At 47.6% G+C, this 23538-nt stretch overlaps 3 protein-coding genes across 3 annotated transcripts in view; 1 reads left to right on the top strand and 2 right to left on the bottom strand.

The window, feature by feature from the left end:
- NUMB (NUMB endocytic adaptor protein) overlaps positions 1–8803 on the bottom strand; it is a 173500-nt gene extending 164697 nt beyond the window's left edge. Inside the window, exon 1 of the mRNA XM_074997110.1 lies at positions 8690–8803. The gene's annotated coding sequence lies outside the window, so the exon portion shown is untranslated. The remainder of the gene's footprint in view (positions 1–8689) is intronic.
- Positions 5153–23538, bottom strand: part of HEATR4 (HEAT repeat containing 4) — a 44959-nt gene continuing 26573 nt past the window's right edge. Inside the window, exons 13-16 of the mRNA XM_074997107.1 lie at positions 22610–22688; positions 20787–20961; positions 17904–17962; positions 5153–8921 (exon numbers count right to left, since the gene is read on the bottom strand). Coding sequence (XP_074853208.1) covers positions 8745–8921; positions 17904–17962; positions 20787–20961; positions 22610–22688 — 490 coding nt within the window. The 3' untranslated portion in view covers positions 5153–8744. The remainder of the gene's footprint in view (positions 8922–17903; positions 17963–20786; positions 20962–22609; positions 22689–23538) is intronic.
- Positions 16008–17937, top strand: RIOX1 (ribosomal oxygenase 1). The gene has a single exon (XM_074997114.1). It carries the CDS (start codon positions 16087–16089, stop codon positions 17836–17838), a length of 1752 nt encoding a protein of 583 aa, XP_074853215.1. The 5' UTR covers positions 16008–16086; the 3' UTR covers positions 17839–17937.

Below are 23538 nucleotides of genomic sequence, written 5' to 3'. Positions count from 1 at the left end.
GATTGCAGCCAGATTGCAAAGCGTATCAAGAAAGCAATCCACTCTTTCAGCAGAGAGCAGCCAGCAGCCTGGCCGCTCTCTTGAAAGAACGGGCCCCAGAACACTGCCTGACAGGACCACATGGCCAGCAGTCCCCTCTGGGAGCCCCAGCACCGGCAAGGCACACTCTTAAAGAACCTCTTCCTCTCCAAAGCCAGTTCCCTGCCCATGCTGAGGCTTGCCTACCTTCACGAGGGACAGCACAGCTGCTAAAGCAGGGCTCTCATGCTTTCTGAGAGAGACACAGTGCTTTCCAGCTAGCCATGGTGCCAAAGCAGCTCCCAGGCTTGCAATGGCCCCACCCAGAGATGCTCCAGCATCTGCTGTACCTCATCACAGCCATCCTACCCTTCCACCGGGAGGGCGACCCTGACACCACCTTCGAGGAGCACACCATTGCTGCCACATGGGCCCACCTGTGCTCGGCCCCCTGGGTGCACAGGCGGATCCGAAGGCATCGCACCAGTTCCGACTGGTGGGACCAGCTCATTGTGGGGCAGTCAGAGGACCAGCAGTGGCTCCAGAACTTCTGGATGCAGAAGGATGCCTTCCTGAAGCTGTGCACCTGGCTTCCCCTTGCCCTCCGGAGACAGGACACCCAGCTGCAGCCCACCACCTCCCTGGAGAAATGGGTTGCAGTCACCCTCTGGAAGCTTGCCCGCCCAAACAGCTACTGCTCCATCAGAAACCAGTTTGGCATGGGAAAGTCCACCATCAGGGCTGTCCTCATGCAGGTAAGGCACTCTCAGGGTGCAGGCCCTTCACAGAGGGAGTTGGGTGTCCTGCCCAAAGGGGACCCTCAGGAAGCAGGATCCGGGGTGCGATGGTGGGGGTGAAGCCCCATCCCCAGGGGACTCTGCTGTCCTACCCTCACGCAGCCCTGCTTCTGCAGGGGGTGGCCTCGTGGGGGGCTCACACAAGACCTCAGAGGGGAGGGAGCAGGAGTGGACTGGGGACTCCCTCCCTCAGTCCCTGACGTGTGTTCAGTCCCCTCCCTTTTCAGGCTGTGACGGCCATCAACATGTTCCTGCTGCGGAGGGTTGTCTTGGCAGATGTGGATGCGGTCATGGCCAGATTTGCTGCCCTAGGGTTCCCCAACTGCTTCAGGGCTATTGACAGTACCCACATTGCCATCCATGCCCCGGACCACAGTGCACCAAAACACATCAACTGCAAGGGATATTTCTCTGTCATGCCACAGGCCCTAGTTGACCACCATGGACAGGTCATTGACGTTTATGTCGAGTGGTCAGGCTGAGCACACGACGCACGGGTGTTCCGCAACTCTAGCCTATGCCGGAGGATGGCACCTTTGTCCCCTGCCAGGAGCTGGTGGTCGGAAATGTGCATGTGACGCTGTGCATTATGGGGGACGCAGCTACCCCCTCACGCCCTGGCTAATGAAGCCCTAGGCTAGGCAGCTGGACCTGAGCCAGGAACTATTTCATGTCCACCTGAACTGGGACTGGATGTATAGTGAGTGCACCTTTGGCCACCTGAACGCATGTTTCAGGTGCCTACTTGCACGCATGGACATGGGGGAGCACAGCATCCCCTAAGTTGTGCCTACGTGTTGTGCCCTCCACAACACTGTGGAGGGGCAGGGGGAGGCCTTCCTCCTGGGGCGGCCGTGGCTACAAGCAGCTGCGTGCACTTCCGATCCATCAAGCACATAGGGACGGGCCATGGATCTGTGTGGCCCTAAGGGAGAGCTTCTCCTGTGGCCTCCAATGACCCTCCCCAGTGCACCTCCAATGGGGGCTTCAGACCCACAGCCCTACCCCGTCCCCACCACGACATCTCCCTTCACCCCCTCACCTATCCCCGACCCCTCCCAATAAAGAGGGACACAGTGATGGTGTTCGAACACCTTCTTTACATAAACAAAGATAAATGTGTTGCAAATAACCATTGTAATAAAAACTATTTACAAATCATAAAACTAGTGAACTATGTACAGTGGGGGGTGGGGCTGGGACTAGGGGTGGGGGTGGCATCAATCCATGGAGCGGGTGGGGGTGTTGCGATCCCGCAGGGGAGCAAGACACCAAGTTGTGTCAGCCTTAGGATCTCCTCCCGCTGAGGATTCGGGGTCCCCACTGGGGCTGGGTTGGGCCCAGGAGCATGGGGAGGTATGGAGGTGGAGGGGCTGCAGAGGGGTCTGTGTCAGTGGGGGGCGGGCATGGCCCTCATCCATTGCCAGAACTCCAAGAAGCCCTGCATGATGGCTGGTGGGGCCAGGGCAGCAGGGGCAGGGGCTGGGGGGCGGGGCGCAGCAGCAGCAGCAGCCGCCTCAGGAGACTGGGTTAACAAGTCCCACCAGACACTGGTGGCGGTGTCGAAGCAGGACACCAGTTGGTCTCAGGACCATGACCACCTCTCCAGGAGGTCAGTAAGCCTCCAGCAGGCAGCAGTGTGGACCTTCTGGAGGTCCTTGTTCACCTGGCGATGGCCCCTGTGGCCACGGGCCTGCCGTCTCAGTTGAGGTTCTGGCTCACCCTGGTGCAGCCTCGGGGCTGCCTCGCTCTGGTCCTGGCTTGGCTATTGCTCAGTGAAGGTCCAGCTGTAAGAAAGACAAGGAGGCAGGAGAGTGAGTCATTCATGCAACACAGCCCCCAAGGCCCTGCTCCCCACTGTGAGCAGCAATCAATGCTCCCTGGGCCACAGGAGAGGGATGTCCCGGAAGCACAGTTGTGTGGCCTGCACAGTGGACCCTGCTGCCCAGTGACTCTGTGGTGCCTTGGGTACCAGGCTGACAGCTGTGGGTCCCTCCCCACTCCCACCCTGCTCAACAGGCTAGTGGGCAATGGGGTGTCTGGCCACAGAGGGGTCCCCACGTGGGTGGAAGGTGAGCCAGGCACAGCCTGGCCCTCATGAGGGTCCCCACACACACCTGCAGCTCGCAGTGCTGTGTGCAGGACCGGGTGCTGACTCCCACCTGTGGGCATGCCCACATGCCATGAGCCATGGACCTACGTGTGTCTGGGGTCAGGCTGTCACCCTTGTGGCTAGCCTACTTCCAGTCATGGCAGGGGCTGGCAGGCCCCTTTCCCCACCCTGGGGCCTCAGGCTCATTTGGCCTCCTGTGAGGCTGGCAACAGGCTGGATCCCATGCCTGGAGGTTGTCTGCTGGGCTCAGGTGGGACATGCCAAGACAGATGTGCGAGATCCCGCCCAAGCCAGCCAGGTGACACTTGCAGCATGCCCCGTCTGCACCCACCTCTCATGGCCTGGGGTGTGTGATGTGCAGGGTACTTACCTGAGGGACCCTGACCTGGCTCTGGAAATGTCCTGGAGGTGGCCTGGCTAGAGGGACTGAGTCCAGGCCAATGACTACGGTGTTCAACTGGCCTTAGACCCTGTGTCTGCCTCCGGCTCCAGCAGAGGTGGGTCCCAGGGTGCTGCTGCTCTTTGCGCTCCAGCCTCAGTGGGGGCCTCCTCCACCCCAGGCAGGCGGAGGGGAGGTGTTGTTTGCCCCCAGGAGCTGGTGTAGTAGGGCAGGTCACAGGTCCTGTTCCTGACCTCTGCCTGGTTTCGCAGTCCTGGGTGTAGACCTGCTGCAGTTCTTTAACTTTTGCCTGCATCTACTCTGTCGTGCGAGCAGGGTGGCCCCATGCCGCCAGCTGGGCATATGCAGGGGCATTCCTCTGCTTGCCTTGGGGTCGAGCAGCATCTCTTCCTCAGCCCACATATTCAGCAAGACCTGGACCTCGGCCCCAGTCCAGGAAGGGGTCCGCCTTTTACACCCTCTGGGGTGGGTCCTGTGAACCCTTAGACTGCTCCCTGGAAGTGCCGGGGGGTTGCGAGGGGCCTGGCTCTCTGCCACTGGGGACAGCTCTGCAGCTTGGAGTAGCTCTGAGGGTGTGGGGACAAGCAGCTGCTGGGCTGCTTCTACACTCTCAGCTTCCTGCTGTGGGGTTTCTGGGACTCCCTGCAGCTTTAAGAATCTCCAGGGGCAGGAACCACAGAGCTCTGCTTGCTGTGGACAGAGCATCCCCCAGAGCAGCTGCACAGCACCCTGGAGGCCTTTTCTGTTGACAGAATTCGTCCCCTCCCCCCGAACATCCAGACTGGGTTTCTGTTGACAGATCTCTGTTGAGAGAAGTGTTCCACCTCATGGGGAGCAGCAGAATGCCGTTGACAAAACTGTCGAGTTTTGTCAATTTACTGTCAACAGAATGCCATGGTAATCTGGACGCTCTGCAGGTTTGGTCGACAAAAATGCCATTTTTGTTGACAAACCCCTCTAGTGTAGACATAGCCTTAGAGCAATATCCAAAATAACTTCAGCGTAGTCATTTAAGTTATTCCAGATTTCTCATTCTGCAGAAGAATCACTTACTGTAGACTAATTCCAGCAATAATTCCCACATAACAATCTAGGTGGTCAGATTGCTAAATGTCTTACTGATCTATACTTGGCTGTCATCTACATTCAGTATGTATAAAATCTGCTATAAAATCTGTATGTTACATGCACACAAACAGCCCCTACCCACTGCTTTCATCTTCATGACACTCAGATTCCAAGGCAAACTATCAGTCCTGTCAAGAAAAACTGCATATATATTTATTATGTATAAAATAGTTTTTTTTAATAATTATTCCCTAATGTCTGAATACAGACTATCAAAACAAATGTATGAAATATTATTATTGATCTGCCATCTAGAGGCAAGACCTCAAACATACAGAAAATTAACAAGTCTAGAAAAAATAACTAGGGCTTTGTCTACATATTAAAATTGTACTGCGTTAGCTATACCAGAATAGTCAAAGCAATACAACTCTTCTGGAAGAGATGCAGATAATCCCTTTTACACTAGGGCTGGGTCTACATGGTGCAGCTTTCCCAGCAGGTCCATGCTAATGAGCAGCCTCAAAAGTGCAAATGGCTGCTCATTAACATGGTCCTGCAGCTCATTACCATAGCTGTGCGAGAGCTCGGTCTCGGTCTCAGCAGAGGGGGGAGCCAGCAGTTAAGAGGCCATGTGGACATGCCCCTGCCAGTAAAAAGCTCCTCTGTCACCAGACCCTTATGCCTCAAACGTTTGAGGCATAAGGGACTGGCAACAGAGTGGGGTTTAGCTGGCAGAGGCACGTCCACATGGCCTTACAGTGCCGGCACCCACTTCTGCTGATGCCGAATTCTCGTGGGGCTATGGTAACGAGCTTTGGGAGTATGCAAATGACAATCCATTTGCAATCCTGAGAAGCTCATTTTGCATAGCTCTGCTGGCAGCAGCTCTGGAGGGAGCACCATGTAGACATAGCCTAGGTGTTGTACTGATATAACCACTTTGGTAAAGAAATTAAACCCCTAACTGAAATAGTTATACTTCTATAAAACCTGTGTGTAGATCTAGCCAAATATAGACAGATAAGTTCTTTTCTAGTGCTCTAAACAAAGAAGACAATTGCCCATTTCCGATCCCATCATTTCTCTAAGCAGCTTCATAACTCACTTGGTCTCCTATTTGTCATTTCTGTTTCGAGAGTCTGATTTTGTTTCTGCTCAGTTCACTGCAGCTGGTTTCTTCAGAATTCTCAAATACAACCCCAGATTCGTTTGGGTAACCAGCACAAACCCTTCTGGGGTACATCTGAGATCACCAGTGCCTACTATAACTGATAAACAAGGGCAGTTTCTACAGCTGGTGGGACTGGGTAGTCAGAAACATCACAGCTGAAACAGCATGGTTTCGATCTAGCCATTGAAAAGTGACTTATGATATTCACAGTGCTATCCTACAATCATGCCTCACATACATTTGTTGGCTGCACTTGTTTTTGAAACAACAAATATAGCTCAGAAATTAAGCCTTTATGGTACCCTGAGACAGAAGCTCCTTGTAGATAGATACTAACTGGCTTCACTGTACCGTGACAGAAACAAATCAGGCCCTTGACAGCAGGAAATGAAATTCAGATGAAACATCCCATCATTTGGCCTCACATACCTAAATAAAGTACAATTTGATTATTGTATGTATATTTGTACAATATGCTGTATTTTGTTATGATTAGAGGTTGGATCTAATATTTTGATTCAGGTTTCACAATCCTGAATTACAAAGAACTGTGGATCCGGACCTGGATTTAAATTTTGCAGCTAGTTCTTATTTCTGTATTGGACTCTGAACAGCCCTGACATTTGGGAATGTGTGGGTCTAGCTACAGACATGGGGCGCGATACTGGCCCCTCTGAAGTCAATGGCAAAACTCTCACCGATTCCAGTGGGGACAGGATTTCACCTGTGAATTTTGTATCTACAGCCTCTCTCTCCTGATAAGTACCCAACACAAGAGTCCCACACGCCTTTATGAACTTAAGCTGTTTATTGTACATGTGAGTGACTTAGGTATTCATGGCTGCAAGAGGCTAATAACATTCTTTTAAGCCAAATATAGCAGGGGTGAGCAAACTTTTTATGTTCCTCCCCCTTTTTGGCCCTGCAATTAACCCCCACCCCCAACCTGTGGGAGGACCACGGGAAGGGATGCTGGGGGAGATGCTCAGGAAGAGGGCACTGCTGCACAGGCAACCACTGGCTCTGCACGCGCTCAGCAGCTGCTCCTACTGCAGCCTCCCTTATCTCCCCAGCCATGCTGACGCCCTGAGGCCCTGCCGCTTGCTTCAAGGCCTCCATGCCCCATCATCCTCTGCCGAGCATGGGGTGGATAGGCTGCTTGGCTGGGTGGGTGGAGGCACATGCTGACCCAGGGGCTCAGGTGCTGGGCGAACGGTGGCTCCTGCTGGGTGAGGGGGGAAGCACTGCAGAACTGGGCCAGCTGTAGTGCCACAGGGGGAGGCCGAGTGCCAGGACAACACCCCCATCCCCAGCCAGCTAGGCCCCTGCTGCTGGGAACCAGCTGCCTCAGCCCAGCAGCAAAGCAGGCACAGCACGTTGGCAATGAAGCAGAAGCTGTGGGTGCAGGGAGGGAGTCAACTGCACTGTGCCCACCTTACAAAAGGTCATGACCCCGGGGGGGGTGTCCCCCACTTTGTGCACCCCTGAAATATAGCATAGGCAGGTGCTGATCAAACTTCCTCATCAATGATCTGCTAAATTGCCTAAATCCTGAATTAAAGCAAACTTGTGTTACTGGAGGTATGGACCTCTCTGTCACAGAATGTTTTAGCATGCCAATGAGTAGGGCTTTTGTGATACAGAACAAGGAGGCCTTCTAGTAGTACTTTAATCCAAAAGAGGATTTGCACTCAACTCTTCAAAAATACCATACTTGGACACTTGTCCTCTCTTTCACTAAGCTCCTCAAAAAATGTTCTCATAATGAAAACACACCAGAGAGGCAATCTCATACTGAAAGTTGTTATTGGCCCAAGGAACTTTTAGGATTCACCATAGCAACACACTGAAATTTATTAAACTTCGTAGCCTTTTCCATTGAAGTGAGCCTTGATGGCTGAAATAACAATTGCCTGGGAGGATGAGGAAGTCACATTCCTCTAGCCATAGAATTAATCTTGTGCAACTGACATTTCGGAACAAGGAATATGCCCTAACTTGTGTAAGTTTACAGTCACTTATATCAACTTCTGGGGAGCATTAAGTGGTGATGGTAGTACTTTCGTACATTTGGCATAAAATGCTATGTAATACCAGTCTTTGGCTCTTGGAATTCCTTAAGAGGATATGGCTTGTCACCTAATGTCTCCATCTCCATTATCAACAGAAGTTTGAGTCTGAATTGAAATATACTGGAACTTGGATGCTAGCCAGCTCAAATTCTATTCCAGGTGGGAATACAATGTTATCAAGTAAATCTGCCCGCATCAGGCACTGTGTAGATACAAATTAATCGAGCACAGCCCAAAATAACACCTGATGATACTTTGAAAAAGCCTTTTTTAGATCTCCTTGTATCACATTAATAGGAAGGTATTTCCCGGTTAGGGAATATATGCTCCCCAAATACTTGGGATTGAGTCACAGCTGTGGTTCACCTGCCCTAGCATCGGTCTCTCAAATACCTTCCTCTCTTTTACATTACTGATGGAGGTTATGGTAAAACATTACCCAAGATCAGACTTGAAACTATACAAGGCACTATAAGCATAAAATTTAGAATCTCTGTGTGAAGCCCATCCAGATTAAAGGTACGTGTATGTTGGAAATGCAGCTTTCCAGCTACATGCCAAGATGTTAGTCTTTCTTGGAAATCTGGTGTCTGATATTTTTTTAGGCTGATGTTGTACTTTCGATATTCTCCTGCAGAGCCTAATTCCACCCACCCATTGTAATTAAGAGCCATACAGAAAAGGTAGCTCTTGTCATTCTTAAGAAGTGTATTTGGTAGATAATGTGATTCCTTTACACTGGACTGCCTTATTTTCAAATAAACAGGGTTTCAGAAAATCTTTTTAGCTTCAAAGTTTGTTTCTTATATATATAAAAATCATTTGTAGGTCCAATAAGAAATATCCCAATGTCTACCATTCCCAGACACTGATGACAATAGGAAAGGGTGTATATATTTCTACTGCAGAGCAGAGTTACTTTACAGATAAACCAGTCATAGAAAAAAATCCTTTTTCTTAAACCTATTTCATGCTGCCAGCCAAAGGTCAAACACAGCTCTCAAGTCTAATGTCTTTATGATTTTGGGGACCAGCAGAATTCCATACCTTCTTCCCTACAAGGGATATGTGAGGTTCAGCAAAGTAATCATCTAGCCTTTTGTCATGGGCCAAAGGTATTGGATCGCTTCTTCTTCCTGCAAAGTGATCGTGATGACTGCCCTCTTTTTACAGGGGTTGACTGTCCACTCAAACTTGACGCCACATCACTTTGGTGATATTCCAGTGATGATAAGATGGCTTCTTGTTTCCGGGGGCTTGAAGAGATTTTCACCAATGACTGAAATAAAAGAATTGAAATAAAATTGGATCTGAAGGCAAAGATTAAATCTTAGACAAGGGACTGAGTGCTTCTTTATAACGCTGCAGAAATATTTGGATCAAATGCCCATACGTATATTTGGTATATCTAACTTGCTCTAGTCTGAGTTGCCCTGTCTGCTGTAAAGTAATAGCAACACAATACAAATAATAATACTTTGCCCTTCTGAAGCATTTTTGTCCAAGAATTTCAAAATACTTTCCATATACAATATTTTAAAAAGATCATCTAGTCTCACCTCCTACATTGCACCAGCCACAGAATTGCACCAAGTGATTCCTACAAAAGCCGTTTGGGAGCTTATGTCTTCTTTTTGAGCTAAAACATATTTTTTAGAAAAAACATCCAATCTTGATTTAAAGACTTCAAGAATCATGCCCTCAGATAAGATGCTGCAATGGTTAGTTGCCTTCACTTTTCAAAATGTATGCCTTATTGCTATTCTGAATTTTTCTAGCTTCAGTTTCAAAACATTGGACATCATTATGTCTTTTTTTCTGATGAACAGTCAGCTACTATCAGAAATTTCTTCAAGGGGGTACTTGTAGATTGTGATCAAGTCACCTCTTAGTCATCTCCTGGATAAACTAAGTGGACTGAGATTTTTAAGCCTGACACTAAACAATGTGCTTTCCAAATTTCCAATTGTTCTGAATACTTGCAATGTTTTTAATATGCTTTCTGAAAGAGAGACACCAGAATTGGATGTAGCACTCCAGTAGTGGTCCCACTAATTGTCATATAAGAGATCTAACTGAACTCAGTAGACTTTCTCATATGAGTAAGGCATGTAGGATTTGGACATGCAGTAGCAGAACTGGAAGCAGAACCCAGAAGAAATGACTCCTGATCCCCTATCTAACACCCATTAGACACTCGCACCTCCATTCACTACAACAATATGGTATTTTTGTTTAGCATCTTTCATACAAACATATCATTTTGTACATTCCAATTACAGTCTTCTGATACTGCTGTAAGCTATCAATATGGATTTACAAGTGGTTGAATTACTAGTTGAAAACAAATGATTCTGTAAATTTCCCCACTCTTTCCTTTTTCCAATTATTCTTGAACAAGACATGAATTTTACAATGTTTTCACTAACTCCAATTGTTTGATGCAATTGTTGGTACAAAGAAATGTTAGTTTATGGCTTGTTCATGAACTGACCACCATAATCATTTACTAATTCACACCACATCTGGTCACCTAAGTTACATAGCACTGCTTCCATTCCTTGCTCAGCAGTAAATCCAAACTTTGTGGGAATGCCTTCTGTGGTAGTGTGGAAGGTTTCTTGAGTACAGAACAAGGAAGCACAAAGAGTGCATATATGACTGCAAAATTGCAAATTTACTGTTTACTTCCAGTCCCATGTGTAGCACTTGCAATACTCATGGATTGCCTACCTGCAGCAGCCCAGCAAAGGAATGCTGTTCCTTTAACCCATGTGCAGAATCCCTGTTTAAATTAGTTATGCACAGAATAAGATGTGGCCTTTAGTGATAATGTTTTGGCCTGCTTCCTCTAATCAACAAAATAATAGTGCCTCAAGTTAGAGGATTCAAGTTTTCTTCACAGTTAGTATAACTAGAAATGTAATTTTCTTCAGTGAAAACTTAAGATTTCAGGGAAAGCAGTAAAATTCATGCAAAGACTCTAAATCTACAGCAATGGTGGGTATTTCCTGAACACCCCTTAGGCTTAGTGTACATGGAATTAGTCATGCCTCACAGGCTGATCGTTTTCAACTAATCTCTTTCCTCTGCAGCACTGAGCACAGGTCACTTTGTAGGATTATCTTATGTATCAATTCCCTGCCATTGCAGGGGCTTCAGGCATTGATGCTCCGTGGTCCCTCCTGTTCTCTGCCTACAGCAGACAGTAGTTTAGTTTCCTGAGGACTTTAGTACTTTGATCTGGTTCTGGTTACTGGCTTCGTACCTGACCTGTAGTATACAGGTGAGACTGGATGAGCTGGTGTTCCATTCTGGCCTTCTACTTCATTGCTTTGCTTAAAAAAATAATATTGGAACATCTCTCTGCCACTACCGTTCCCTAATTTTCTGCCTTTGCACCAAACAGCTACTTTCTCATCACTGTTCATGAACATGGATCTTTCCCAGAAATAAAATTCAATTTAAAAAAAAAATGTTTTTTTTTCCTTAACAATAAATCCATTTGCATTCAAGACAGATCTGGTCTTTGAACAAAAAGGCACAAGGTTAAGGTACTTTGTGAAATGAAAGTTTTGTGAATTTGAAACAAATTGTGAAAACCCTCATTTCTGCAGTTCACGTTTCATTGGCAATATTGCACAGTCCTTAATATATATCACTGGAAATCTGAGCTAGAATTGTCCTGGGACTACCATCTAATCACATTACCAGTGAACTGGGGAGGATGGATGGGTCACTGGTTTAATACATGCCAAGGACGCAGAGCCCCAGAGAAAGCTAGTTCAGATTAGTAGCAACTAGCATCTGCTGTCAGTGACGTTAGCATATGACTTCTGTTTGGTGGCCTCTGTGATGTGAGTTGGAAGAGAAGAAATCTCAATCCAGTTCTCCTTGCACAGTACAGAACTGGCACCACAACAGCTCCTGGTTAGCAATCAAAAATCAAGCACTCCTATAGCACCTTAAAGACTAAAAAAATTATCTATTAGGTAATGAGCTTTCCTGGGTAAGACCTACTTTTTCAGATTTTCAGGTAGCAATATAAACTACAAGGCCAAGGAATGGACCTTGTGCTGTGGAGGCTGAAGGTGGATTCAGGGATCAGGACATGATGTCACATTCCAAGCATCCTCCCACTTCCTGCCACAGGAAAACTCTCCCCCGCTCCACACCTCATGGAGTCTCACCAAAAAGGCATTGCCTTGCAGGACAAGTCCACGTATTTCAGAAAGTGTGTTTATACAAATCTCGTAGGCTATTTTAGGACCAATGTAAATATGCTCACATGTATTAGTTTAATCATTTTAATGTGTGACAATGGTGCAAGCCTTAACACTAGAGCTAGCACTAACAAGGGGTAATGGAGTAGGACTTCCATGCAGCATCTGTCCCCACCCTGAAAGTCGCTCAGGGTAGAGGAGCCGGTCTTGCCAGGTTTCACACACACTTACCCGGGCTGGTTCCGCGCCCTGATTACAGTCAGAGGCTAACCTGGGGCCAGTCACATCCCTGGCCTTTCACGTGACTGCTTGAAAGTCAAAACACAGCCACCCACACACCCAGGGGCCCCCAGAGCTTTTTCTACCAGCCTGGCAGGTTCCTGGGTACGATCTGCTACCCAGCTCCTGAGGGTCTCCAGACCGTTAGCAGGAGCCTAAGGGCAATTAGCTGGGAAGCTGAGCAACCCAACTTGAAAATGCAGCCTGTAAGAATTTGCCACCAGTAGCAGCACACACTGAGCTCATCCACACAGATGGGGTGATTACTCTGTCACAGAGATAGTAAATTCTGACAGAGAGGGTTCACCATGTCGGATTTTGCTGTGTGTGCACATCTCCTTGGACCGGGGGGCTTTTCACACTTTAATCCACTTCTTTTAAATTCTCAACCAATTTCTCTCTATTTGTTAAAATCCAGTCTAGAACAGCGTTCTCCATAGTAACTTTCTCAACCTTCTGAAACTCAAAGTTATCTCCAATGCAGTTCAAACATTTCTTAGATAATCAGTGTCCTGCTGTGTTACTTTCCCAGCATACATCTGGATAGCTGAAGTCCCCCATGAATACCAATTCCTGCATCTTGGCTTACATTTTTAGCTGTTTAAAAAAGCCTAATCCACCTCTTCTGCCTGGCTAGATGGTCTGTAGTAGACCTCTAACCTAACGTCACCCTTCTTCTTTCACCACTTCTATCCTAACTCAGACTCTCAACATGAGTACTCTCCAGGAATTTATCATGGACCTGGATGCTTCTCAGTCCAGCCACCTTCTCCTGTAGCTCTCCTACCCACTACAAGAGAGATTCCTCCAGCAGGCACTTTTCATATACCATGGCCTCCCCACTGGGCCTGTTCCCCCCAGGGAGTGCAGGGTGGGCAGTAAATGAAACCAGCCTGGCTGCCAGCAGACCAGGAGCCCTGGGTTCTGCTCCCTTACACCCACACTGGACACGGGGGTGGTGGGGGTGGAGCCCAGGCAGAGCAGCACCGTGGCAGTGGGTAGGTGCTGGGAGTAGACACAAAGGTCAGAAGGGACAGGAGGCCATTACCTTCTCCCATTTGGCCCTACAGAGGCCAAAAAACCTGCAAACTCCCCTCAGCACCTCAGCCTTCCCTGGCAACTGACCACTTAGGCCTCCATCTAGGAGAGATTCAGGTGCCACCCAAGTGATTAGCAGAGCGCCCACATCCACCCTCAGCTGGCAGCATGTCTGTCTACTGGTGGTGCACATCCACACATGCCTCTGTGCACAGCAACACACTCACCCCTGCACCTGCACACAGTCCCACTGCCACCAGCACATCCTGTACACAGCATTAGTAGTGCTTACACACACACGCACAAAATGCCCCTCCACACAGCACCACTCCACACCTCTGCTGACACACAGTGCCACCAGCAGACCCCACCCCTGCCCATCACCCCACTTCCGCACACTCTGCCCCTGCTCACTCCCCCATTTCCACATACTCTGCCCCTCTGCAGTGCCCCACCTTCACACACCCTGTACCTGCACACGGCAGGCCACCAGCACCCACGTACACTTGCCTCTCAGTACACCACCATCACCATTTACACCCTGCCTGTACACACTTCACTGTTTCCACACATCCTTTCCCAATACATAATGCCAGCATTATCTACACACACATGTATACAGCCCAAAGGCATAGCACCATCCTACACAATCTACATTTACACACATGCGCACACACACACACACACACACACACTGCTTCCACACAGCACTACCAGCACCTTCACACACACCCTTGGCCCGACACACTGCACCACCTTCCACATCACTATCTTGGATCTGCACCCAGTACCGTCAGCACACCGACCCACCCACCGTCCTCCCCCGTTTCCTTTGCATCCCCACCAGAGCCACCCCCGAGCAGATGCTAGGGGGCATGGGCCTTGCTGAGGCAGGAGAAACAGGGGCATAGTGGGTCCACCACAAACAGCCCATTTTCCACCCCACCAGTGAGCCTGGTGAAACCAGACAGAGCAAGCAGTGTGTTGTTGTTGTTATTTATGTATTTTCCCTTTTTCTATGAAATAACTACTATGGATATATGAGGGGGTGCAATTTTATATTCTTGCCTCAGGTGCAAAATTACCTAGTTTTGGCACTGGGAATTGTATTTGGTCTCTATATAAAAATGGGGCAGAGCATTGTTACAGTGGGAAGGTCTGGGGGCCCTGTCACTGGGGGAAGGGGAGGGCACTGTTAGAGTGTGGGTGGGGGCAACTGGGGTGAATAGAGAAGGGTGAGAACCAGAAGTGTGGCAATCCTTCAGTTTCTATGGGACATCGTCTACTGGCAGCACGATGAAGTCCCAATCTGTTCAGTTTCTTTTCACACATGAAATTTGAGGGCCTCTAATCACTTTCACTGCCTGACTTGCAAATCTCTCCATGTTAACTACATCTTGTAAAAGTAGGTTTACCAAAAGTGAGCACAGCCAGCAGAGCAGAAGAAACCAAATGCTCAGCTTATAGAATAGCCCCCCAATGAAAGTTCTCAATTAATTGTACTTTCCTCAACTGACTAAGGCAAAATAAATTAGCTAGGTTTTAAAAAGCGGTAGTAGATAGTGATAAACTATGGTGCTGGGAGCTGTCTGAAAGCAAGTGGCCCTCACCAATGTTCCCGATAATATTTTCCATGCATATCCAGAATAAATTTTGTTATGTGCACCATGCCATACATACCTATACACCACCACTCAAAACACATGCTGTCAGCTGTGAGAAGATGTGGGCACTATGCCAGGACCTGAAACTCTCCTGTGCATCTGCCGTAGGGCTCAGCTTTTAGGGAACCCTAGCCCCCACCCTCGCAAGCTGAGACCCCTGCACTCCCATACCACTCATTCAAACTCCCAGGTGAGAGGTGGGTTTGGTTGCAAAATAATAAAACTAATAAAAATAACATTTGCCAAAGGCCAACAGACCTGGATCAGCAACACAAAGTATTGAACCTGTAATCTTAGGAGTAAAGCCCTGTGTGCTACCACACAAGCTAAGAGCCAATTGCCCCCCAGCTAAGTCTGTGGAGCAGACCCTTGACTCTCCCTTGTATGTGGTCTCAGTGCCTCTGAGGTTATATTTGTAAAGAAGCAAAACTTCCACAGAATGGGTTACAAGGAGAGGAGTGCAGGGCAGGGACTCACAGGGAGTGCTCAGACAATGAGAACTGGAAAGAACTGCTAAGAGACTTCTGAGACCAATATTTGATAATATTTTTCTGATTTGTCAACCTTGATTACTGTTTTTGGTTCTCTGTGCCTTAAATATTGAGCCTGTTCTGGTATGGCTATGATCTGAAAAAGTGGGTCTGTCCCACGAAAGCTCATCACCTAATAAATTACTTTGTTAGTCTTTAAAGTGCTACTGGACTGCTTTTTTGTTCCGAGATCAAGTGTGAACTGATGACCCACTGCTGTGGGCAGCTCCCAGCGCAGAGGGAGGCTGGGGGCTGGCAGGGAGAGACAGGGCTTTAGCGCAGCTGCCGCTTTAAGATCAAGCAGGCAACTGCCCTGGAGAGACGGGTGTGGACCCGAGCGGGGACATAAACCCCCTCTTTGCCCCCACCCAGGCTGTGCGCACCTGGCGGGGGGCGACACTCCCTGGGGAACTGTTATGCCCTTTGTCTCTTCCGGAGGTTGGACTGCAAACTGCAAACCCCACCCGCCAGCGCCTGCCCCCCGCCCGCCTGATTTCTCCCCTGCAGCCCCCGCCCCGCCGGACTGGTTCATTTCTGGCCCTGGCCACACCCCGCCCCTGGAGCACTCACAAGGCGCGTACAGATAGGGCAGCGGGGCGCACACCGGATGAAGGTCAGGGCAGCAACGTTTGCTGCGCATGCTCCGTACTCCAGGGCGAGCAACCCCTTGATGGTAGCGTTCTCTCTCGCGTTGCCGCCGCCGCTGCAGCATGGAGGGCGACGCACGTGTCTCCGCGCTCTGGGTCTATCGCTCCGCTGCGGGGCGCAGGGCCGGCGGACTCCCGGTCGCCAAAAGGAGCAGGCGCATAAAGAAGCGGCTCACGCCGAGCAACAGGGCGGTGTCCGGGGATGGTCCGGTTCCAACCGGGCCCGGCAAGGAGCAGCTCGGAGCCCCCCGCTCTGCCCTGAGCGCAGCAGGAGGGAAGCCGGGAAGGCAGCAGAAAGGGAAGCAGAGAGAAAGGTATTTGTCCCCCTTGCAGAGCCAGACTTCGGGGCTGCCGGGAATCCCGAGCCCGAAGCTGGCAGGGGGGATAACAGAGAGAGGGGGCAGCAGCCCAGGGTCCCAGGAGCCCATCACTGGCCCCTCTCTGCGTGACCTTCTCCAGGAGCTAGACCAGATCCAGCACAGTAGGCAGCGGGCAGCTAAGCTGTTTGAGTGGCTGATTGCACCCATCTCCCCACAGCGATTCTTTGAGCAGAACTGGGAAAGGAAACCCCTCCTGATCCAGAGACACAACCCAGCGTACTACCAGGGTCTCTTCTCCACGTCCACCTTTGATGCAATACTGCGGGACAATGATGTCCAGTTTGGGGTCAACTTGGATGTAACAAGTTATGTGGATGGGAAGAGGGAGACCCACAATCCAAATGGCAGGGCTCTGCCTGCTGTCGTGTGGGATTTCTACAAGAATGGCTGTTCCCTGCGGATGTTGAACCCACAGGCATTCTCCACCACTGTGTGGCACTTCCTCTCCATCCTACAGGAGCAGTTTGGGAGCATGGCTGGAGCAAACACTTATCTTACACCTGCAGGCACCCAGGGCTTTGCTCCACACTACGATGACATTGAAGCTTTTGTGATCCAGCTTGAAGGGAAGAAGCACTGGCGGGTGTATGGTCCTAGGGATGATACAGAAGTGTTGCCCCAGTTGTCGAGCTGTAACTTTGCTCAGGAGGAGATTGGAGAGCCCATTCTGGAGACAATACTTCAAGCTGGGGACTTGCTTTATTTCCCCCGTGGGTTTATCCATCAGGGGGACTGTCTTCCTGATGCACACTCACTCCACATAACTGTTTCTTCATATCAGAGGAACGCCTGGGGAGATCTGCTGGAGAAACTGCTCCCAGCAGCTTTGCAGATGGCTATAGAGGAGGATGTGGAGTACAGACAAGGGCTCCCTATAGATTACCTAGACTATATGGGGGTCCTGAACTCAGATGTGGTTGATTCTCGCCGAGATGCCTTTATAGAGAGAGTACAGAATTTAATAAAGAAAGTGGTGGACTATGCACCAATTGATGCTGCAGTGGATCAGAAAGCGAAGTTGTTTCTTCATGACTGCCTCCCTCCCATGCTAACTGAACATGAAAGGGCACTGAGTATACATGGTGTTCCAGCCAGGTGGGAAGACGGAGATGTACGTGATATTGAAATACCAATAAAGAAAGAGACTCAGGTACGGCTGCTCCGTCATGGCATCATGAGGTTGTGTAATGAAGGGAATAGTGTGCTGCTATATTACACAACAGAAAACTCAAGAGTGTACCACAAGGAGGAACCCAAGTACTTTGAGATTGATCCTGAGTTTATGGACGGTATTGAATTTCTGCTTTCTTCATATCCAAAGTATGTCTGTGTGAACACCCTTCCATGTGATACCTTGGATGATAAGGTCTCCTTAGCTACCTTTTTGTTTGAAAAGGGTCTGCTCGTTACCAAGAAACCCCTGGTGCCTATGTAACTGTTGAATTATGATAAAAATAAATACATTGTTTAGAAAAACTCTGTTTGCTACCTTACCCTTACTGGTAAATTTGAATCAGGGTTGCAGATCTTAGAATCCCTTCTATTCGAACAGCTTTGACCTGGGTAGACAGATTAAAGGATATGTACACAAGAAGTAGATATATAGCCCATCTACAATAGTACAGAATTAAATTTTTCTTTTCCTTGTCTTATTAATGCATCTGCAAGACCCTCTGGATGTTACTTTTATATGTTCTTGTTCTTCTAAAATAAAAGGTGCAGCAGCCTATGATACCAGGCATTTATAGCTGGTCAGCCAAACAGTAAAGTGCTTCTCATGGAGCCTCTGTTCTCCATCCACCAGACTTGGGGAGGAGGGTTGGGGGGGGTGGGAAGCTCAGGGATTCTGTGGTGGGTTTGTAGGGCTAGGAGCTTCTGCTAGAGACAATGGTCCGTTGTATGAGTGGGAGGCACAATGTAAAGGTTCGTGTGCCCACCTAACAACTTGAGTCACACCCCTCCCTGAAGCTCCCAGGTGTTCCATATGGAGAGGCCGTGGCAAACAGCCTCTCCTTTCAGCTCCCAGCTGTTTGTCCCTAGGTCTCTGCTTGGGTGCCACTCCCAGCTTGCTGGCTTTAGCACTTCTCATGCCAGGAAGAGGTCTAGCAACAACAGGTGACTGAGTGGGGCCTGGCAAAAATTTGGGGCTATGTTCCCGCCCTCTCCCTCTGCCCAACACATTGTTTCTACCCAGTGGGATGGGGGCTCTTAGACCTGCAAGATTCTATACGCATTTTTACGCCTCAGTTGCACTCACAGCCTCATCTACATCTACTGATAGACTTATGCATTCATTATGACATAACATAGGACTTCTGAATTTCTCCAGTTGAGTCGTAGCCTATACTGAATGTGCACAAGCTGGTAACCTTAAATTTTTTTCACATCTCAAGGTAACATTAACATACTATCAACTTCTTGTTTGTGTTATCTGTAAAACCTTAGAAATTTGAAATGTAACACCCTTGTTCCTGGTATCTCATTTTTCTGTTTTGGAGAGAAATGTGAACGTTTTCTCCACAACCACTACCCCTCAATAAGAGTGGGGAAGTTGTTCACCCACTAGTATTATCACAGCTGATCATGTAAGATTGGAAATAATGGAGTTAATAGCTGCTGCAACACCAGGAGGAGCTCAAAACTTTTACAGGAGCTAATAGCATATTGGATTTTTGAATTGACAAAAATTAATTCTTTGTGGCGATGAAGTGTTTTAAGTATTTTGAATCCTGATAACGCTTCTTATTGCCTCAAATGTGAGGCGGAAAGTCCTAGACAGTTCCTAAACTTCTTATGGTAGGGTGAATTGGTTAAAACATTTTCGCATAAGCATTAATGTAAATACCTAGAACATGCTTATTTGTTGTGTTGATCATAAAATTATGACAAATTAAGACTATAACTACAAAGACTAGGCCAAATTTGGATAGCTTAGTGGTTTGAGCACTGGCCTGCTAAACCCAGGGATGTGAGCTCAGCCCTTGAGGGGCCCATTTAGGGATGTGGGGTGCGGTGGAAAAAAAAAATGGTGCTTGGTCCTGCCAAGAGGGCAGGGGACTGAATTGAATGACCTCCCGAGGTCCCTTCTAGCTCTGTGAGATGTGTATCTCCACACACACATGCTTCTATATTTATACTATAATGCTGGTATTGTATTGGAGTAATTCAGAGCACAGGGACATCCCCATTTACCTAAATCTCCTTGTTTGCCTTCCTTCCCTGCCATGCTGAGATCTTATAATTGAGAGTGTTGGTTTTCTCTGACTGATAGGTTTCTGGGTACTTTTGATCTTATGGCCAGCACTATAATGGCAAGCCTAATACAATCAGTGCAGGGGAAAGAATCATTGGCTTAGAGAAAGGAACCTGCCTTGTTGCACCATGAAAACTGTACTACTTTGAGTTTGTCTCCACTGTAGGAAAGCATTTGGCTTTTATCAGATGCCCTGATCCCTGTCGTCATTCCCTGCCTACACAGTCAACCTTGCTCCAGTCCTCAAACTCACCTACTCTGCAATACTGAGATCTGAGTAAGGAAACTCTCTTGACATATCTGGATTCTGTTGTAGCTTCTGAAAATGGGGCCAAGAAGAAGCCTCACTAGCACTAACTTTCTTTTTCGAGGAAGACATTCATAGGGATGACTCAAGTCTGCCTTCCTAATGACACTGGCAGTTGCCCCTCCACAAACCTGACTCCTACTCAGCACACTCTACTCTGACTGAGAAGTGCTTCTGTATGTGTTGTATCCAACACTGCACTGGCAGGTTTCAGTAGGAAGTCAGTGTTCTTGCACCAGTGGGTAAAGCAACAGCTGTAGATCTTCAGCCTAGGTTTTAAGCTCCAAGTGTCCATGTAGTAACTCTGAACACAATAGCTGGATGACATCTGCTGAAGATATGTAATCCTTGGCCACAAGGAAGTTAGACTAGCAGGTGAAATGTGGCTACTTGCACCCCTGGGCCAAGCTCCAAGACTGACTTTATGCCAATGTAGAGTGCTGTTCTCTGGTCATGGCAAGGATGTGCCCTGGCATCCCCTGTCACACCAGGGTACAATTGTGGGGAGCAGATAGCGTAGTATAGCTCAGAGGTGATAAAGAGCTTCCCCTATGCAAGGGAATTCTGTACAGACTGGCTCCTGCCCTTTTAAGCCAAGCAGTGCAAGGTAGATAGCGGCCCAGATGGTTTCTTAGCTGAAATCGTGATTTACATCCTTTGCATATGCAACTCTCCCTGCCTTTGAATGATATTCAGTATCTGTTAGAACTATTGAATTATTTAGTCTCCTTCTACTGAATAAATAACTCAAAAGTCTGGTATGATCCCTTCCAAAACTCAGTGGTCTATGTAATACATCTCTTCTAACCCATGCACACGTTACCAGAGAAAGTGGATCCAAGGACAGCCGTGATGTTCTTCATTATATCTTTGGGGGCAGAGCTGCACTGCTCCTTTGCATGATATATTCGATTGGCTTCCTGCCACAAGTGGTCTAGAATCTCTTCAAGTTTCATCAGTTTCTGGGTCACCAAATCCTTTTGGCTTAGTCTGGAAATCTGGGTAAAAATTGTGGAATATAAGACCAATTACTCTGAGGATAAATCTTCAAATTCTTAATTGCAAAATTTGATTTGAGTGGCATGAGCAATTGCTGGGGACAGGTAAATAGTAGTTAGTTTTCTGTTGTTAATCATCATGGGAAAGGGGTGGGAAAGTATATTTTTGGCTGGACTATTAAATATTGCAGGGTTATTTTCATTAAATTGTGCAGCCAGCACCTTATATGAGAGCATGTGTGGTAGTTCCAGTTACCAGTGTCTTTTGTGAAACTGAGTACTGTATTTTTTTTGTACATACAGAAACTCAGCTTCTCATTTTAAAAAAGCAGTTTAAACACTGTGGGACAGGGTACTGGTATAACTGCCATGGCCTCCAAGGCAAATCTGCACAAGATTTTTTTGCTTGTCTGAACGGAAAAGCTAAAATGAAAGGCTCTATATATTGCACATGAAACTAGATGCAAGTTTTGCAGCATGGCTTTTGGTTTTTGTGGTGTTCTGGGGCAGGGAGCAGTCTGGAATTTCTGCAACAGCTCCAGATTAAATTAAGAACATCCATTTAAAACTTAATATAAAAACTAAAACACACTGCTGTCATTCTTACTAATTTCAGGGTATTTCAGGAAAAAATCAGTCCTTGATTTTTCACTATGAAAAAAATGTATTGCCACAGCACAGCTGCTTTGTACAGCTTGTCAGAAGGATCTGAGGAAGGAACAACTGTTAGACAGTGGTAGGGGATTACAGAGTATGCACACTGGCATTTCTTAAGTGACACTGCTAAACTGTGATATGCTAAAGCTATGTCTGTACTGCCCCTTTGGTAAGGCAGGGATATGAAAAACTGGCCATGCACATGGGGCATCTCAGAAAAGGGCAAGGCAGAGCTGCTGCAGCATAGCTTTCAAAAGGATGGGGACATAGCTCCACCCCAACTGTCAGGTGCCTGACTGATGCTCTGGGTTGCTGTGACAATACTACAGTCCTCAGATTTGTGTGAGTCTGGATGGTAAGTGAGGGGGCTGCAGCCCTGGAATACAGGATGAAAAGATGGAATGATGCCTTAAAGCCACTTATTATGCAGGGCCCTGAATATATGCTGAACTACATGTAACTAGGAGAAAGCATTATTTTAAGTGGGGAAAACAAAAAATATTTGTGTATTCCATTCTTTCTGAACGTAGTTGATCCTAACATTGGATAGAATGTGAGAGCCTCTGCTGTACCGTGCAGTTAGTTTGAGTGATCACTTGCACCTGGGACAGAGACCTCTCTGTGCTGACTCCTCCTTGAAGCAACATTTAATATTCCAATTCTGAGAAGCTGGCAGTAAATTAATCCAAGTCTGTGATGTGACATGGTAACAAAAAAGGCCCATGCAGTTTTGAGCTGCAGAGGCAGGGACACACTTGATCCTATTCCCCACCACCACCTAAGTGATGTCATTCACTATCTCTTGGAACGTCCATCCTCCAGGTGGAATGGTGACACTTCTTACCCTCAGATGGATTAGCTTTGTGGTATAGGGTAGAGATCAGTTGCCTCCTTACCACATCCAAATACAAAATTATATTATTCCCTTATCTTCCAACCCGAAGCCCAGACTACATTTCCTTTATGAGCTGAGCCCTCAATGTCTCTTCACCTCATTCTTGATCTTCTGAATCATTTCCTGTTCGTCTGTAGGTTGAAAATTGAGAGCCTTCACAGCTTTATTCATTTCCCTAAAGAGAAGCGATAAAGGACTTGTTACCTATGCAGAATCTTGAAGGAAAAGCAAGAGCCACAAAAAGCAATGAAGTTAATGTGCTTAGTAGGACCCAGCCAAGTCCTCCACTCTGTGCTGCCTTCTCTAGTTTGCCAGTGTATATTTGTGAAGGGCAACCAGCAACGGTGAGCTGCTGAAGGAAGGGAAGGTGTTCCCACATGGGCATGGGTTGACCCACCAGTTGGTCTGGGAGAGCAAGTACAGAATTGTATAGAGATAGCAAATGAGAGAGGGGAGCAAGTAGGTGAGATAACTTCGTCAGGTACTGCTAGAAGCAGCGTTAGCAACACAATACTGTACACAATGTAGTTAAAATGTGATTTATCAAAGATATTTAAGGATTTTCTTTCCTCTTTGCATTGGTCCTGGACCAGTACCATAGCAAGTTGTGATGTGATGCTGGGCCACACTTTCAGATGAGAATTAAAACGGATGATCTTGACCACTTGTAGCCCTGATCTCAGTTACATTGGTAAAGTATGGTGTAACTATCAGAGCCAACAGAGCCACACCAACATAAAATCAACATCAATAAGATCAGATAAGACCCTGGTTTTTAATGATCTGATAGAATCTTTCACCAGAAAAGAGGTGTGATGCCCAAATTCCAAGTAAGGCAAGAAGCCTCCAATGTTTACCATAGCACAGGGCACCACTTAATAGAGAGATTTTTCTATGAAGTTGCATTTCCTGTTTGGGACCTTAGAACACATCAGTGACTACTGTGACACTCACTTATATGGAAAAAGAACAATATTGGTAAAATCTTTTTTTACTTCATGTAGAGTCAGATAAAGACAGTAGTT

This window comes from Carettochelys insculpta, chromosome 6 (genome assembly GCF_033958435.1).
Source record: "Carettochelys insculpta isolate YL-2023 chromosome 6, ASM3395843v1, whole genome shotgun sequence".
In the NCBI taxonomy this organism is placed as follows: domain Eukaryota; kingdom Metazoa; phylum Chordata; order Testudines; family Carettochelyidae; genus Carettochelys; species Carettochelys insculpta.
This window is presented reverse-complemented; position numbering and strand designations above follow the sequence as displayed.

What these genes read in the sequence shown, in the direction of transcription:
- RIOX1 (XM_074997114.1), top strand. Translation starts at nt 16,087, where the DNA reads ATGGAGGGCGACGCACGTGTCTCCGCGCTCTGGGTCTATCGCTCCGCT.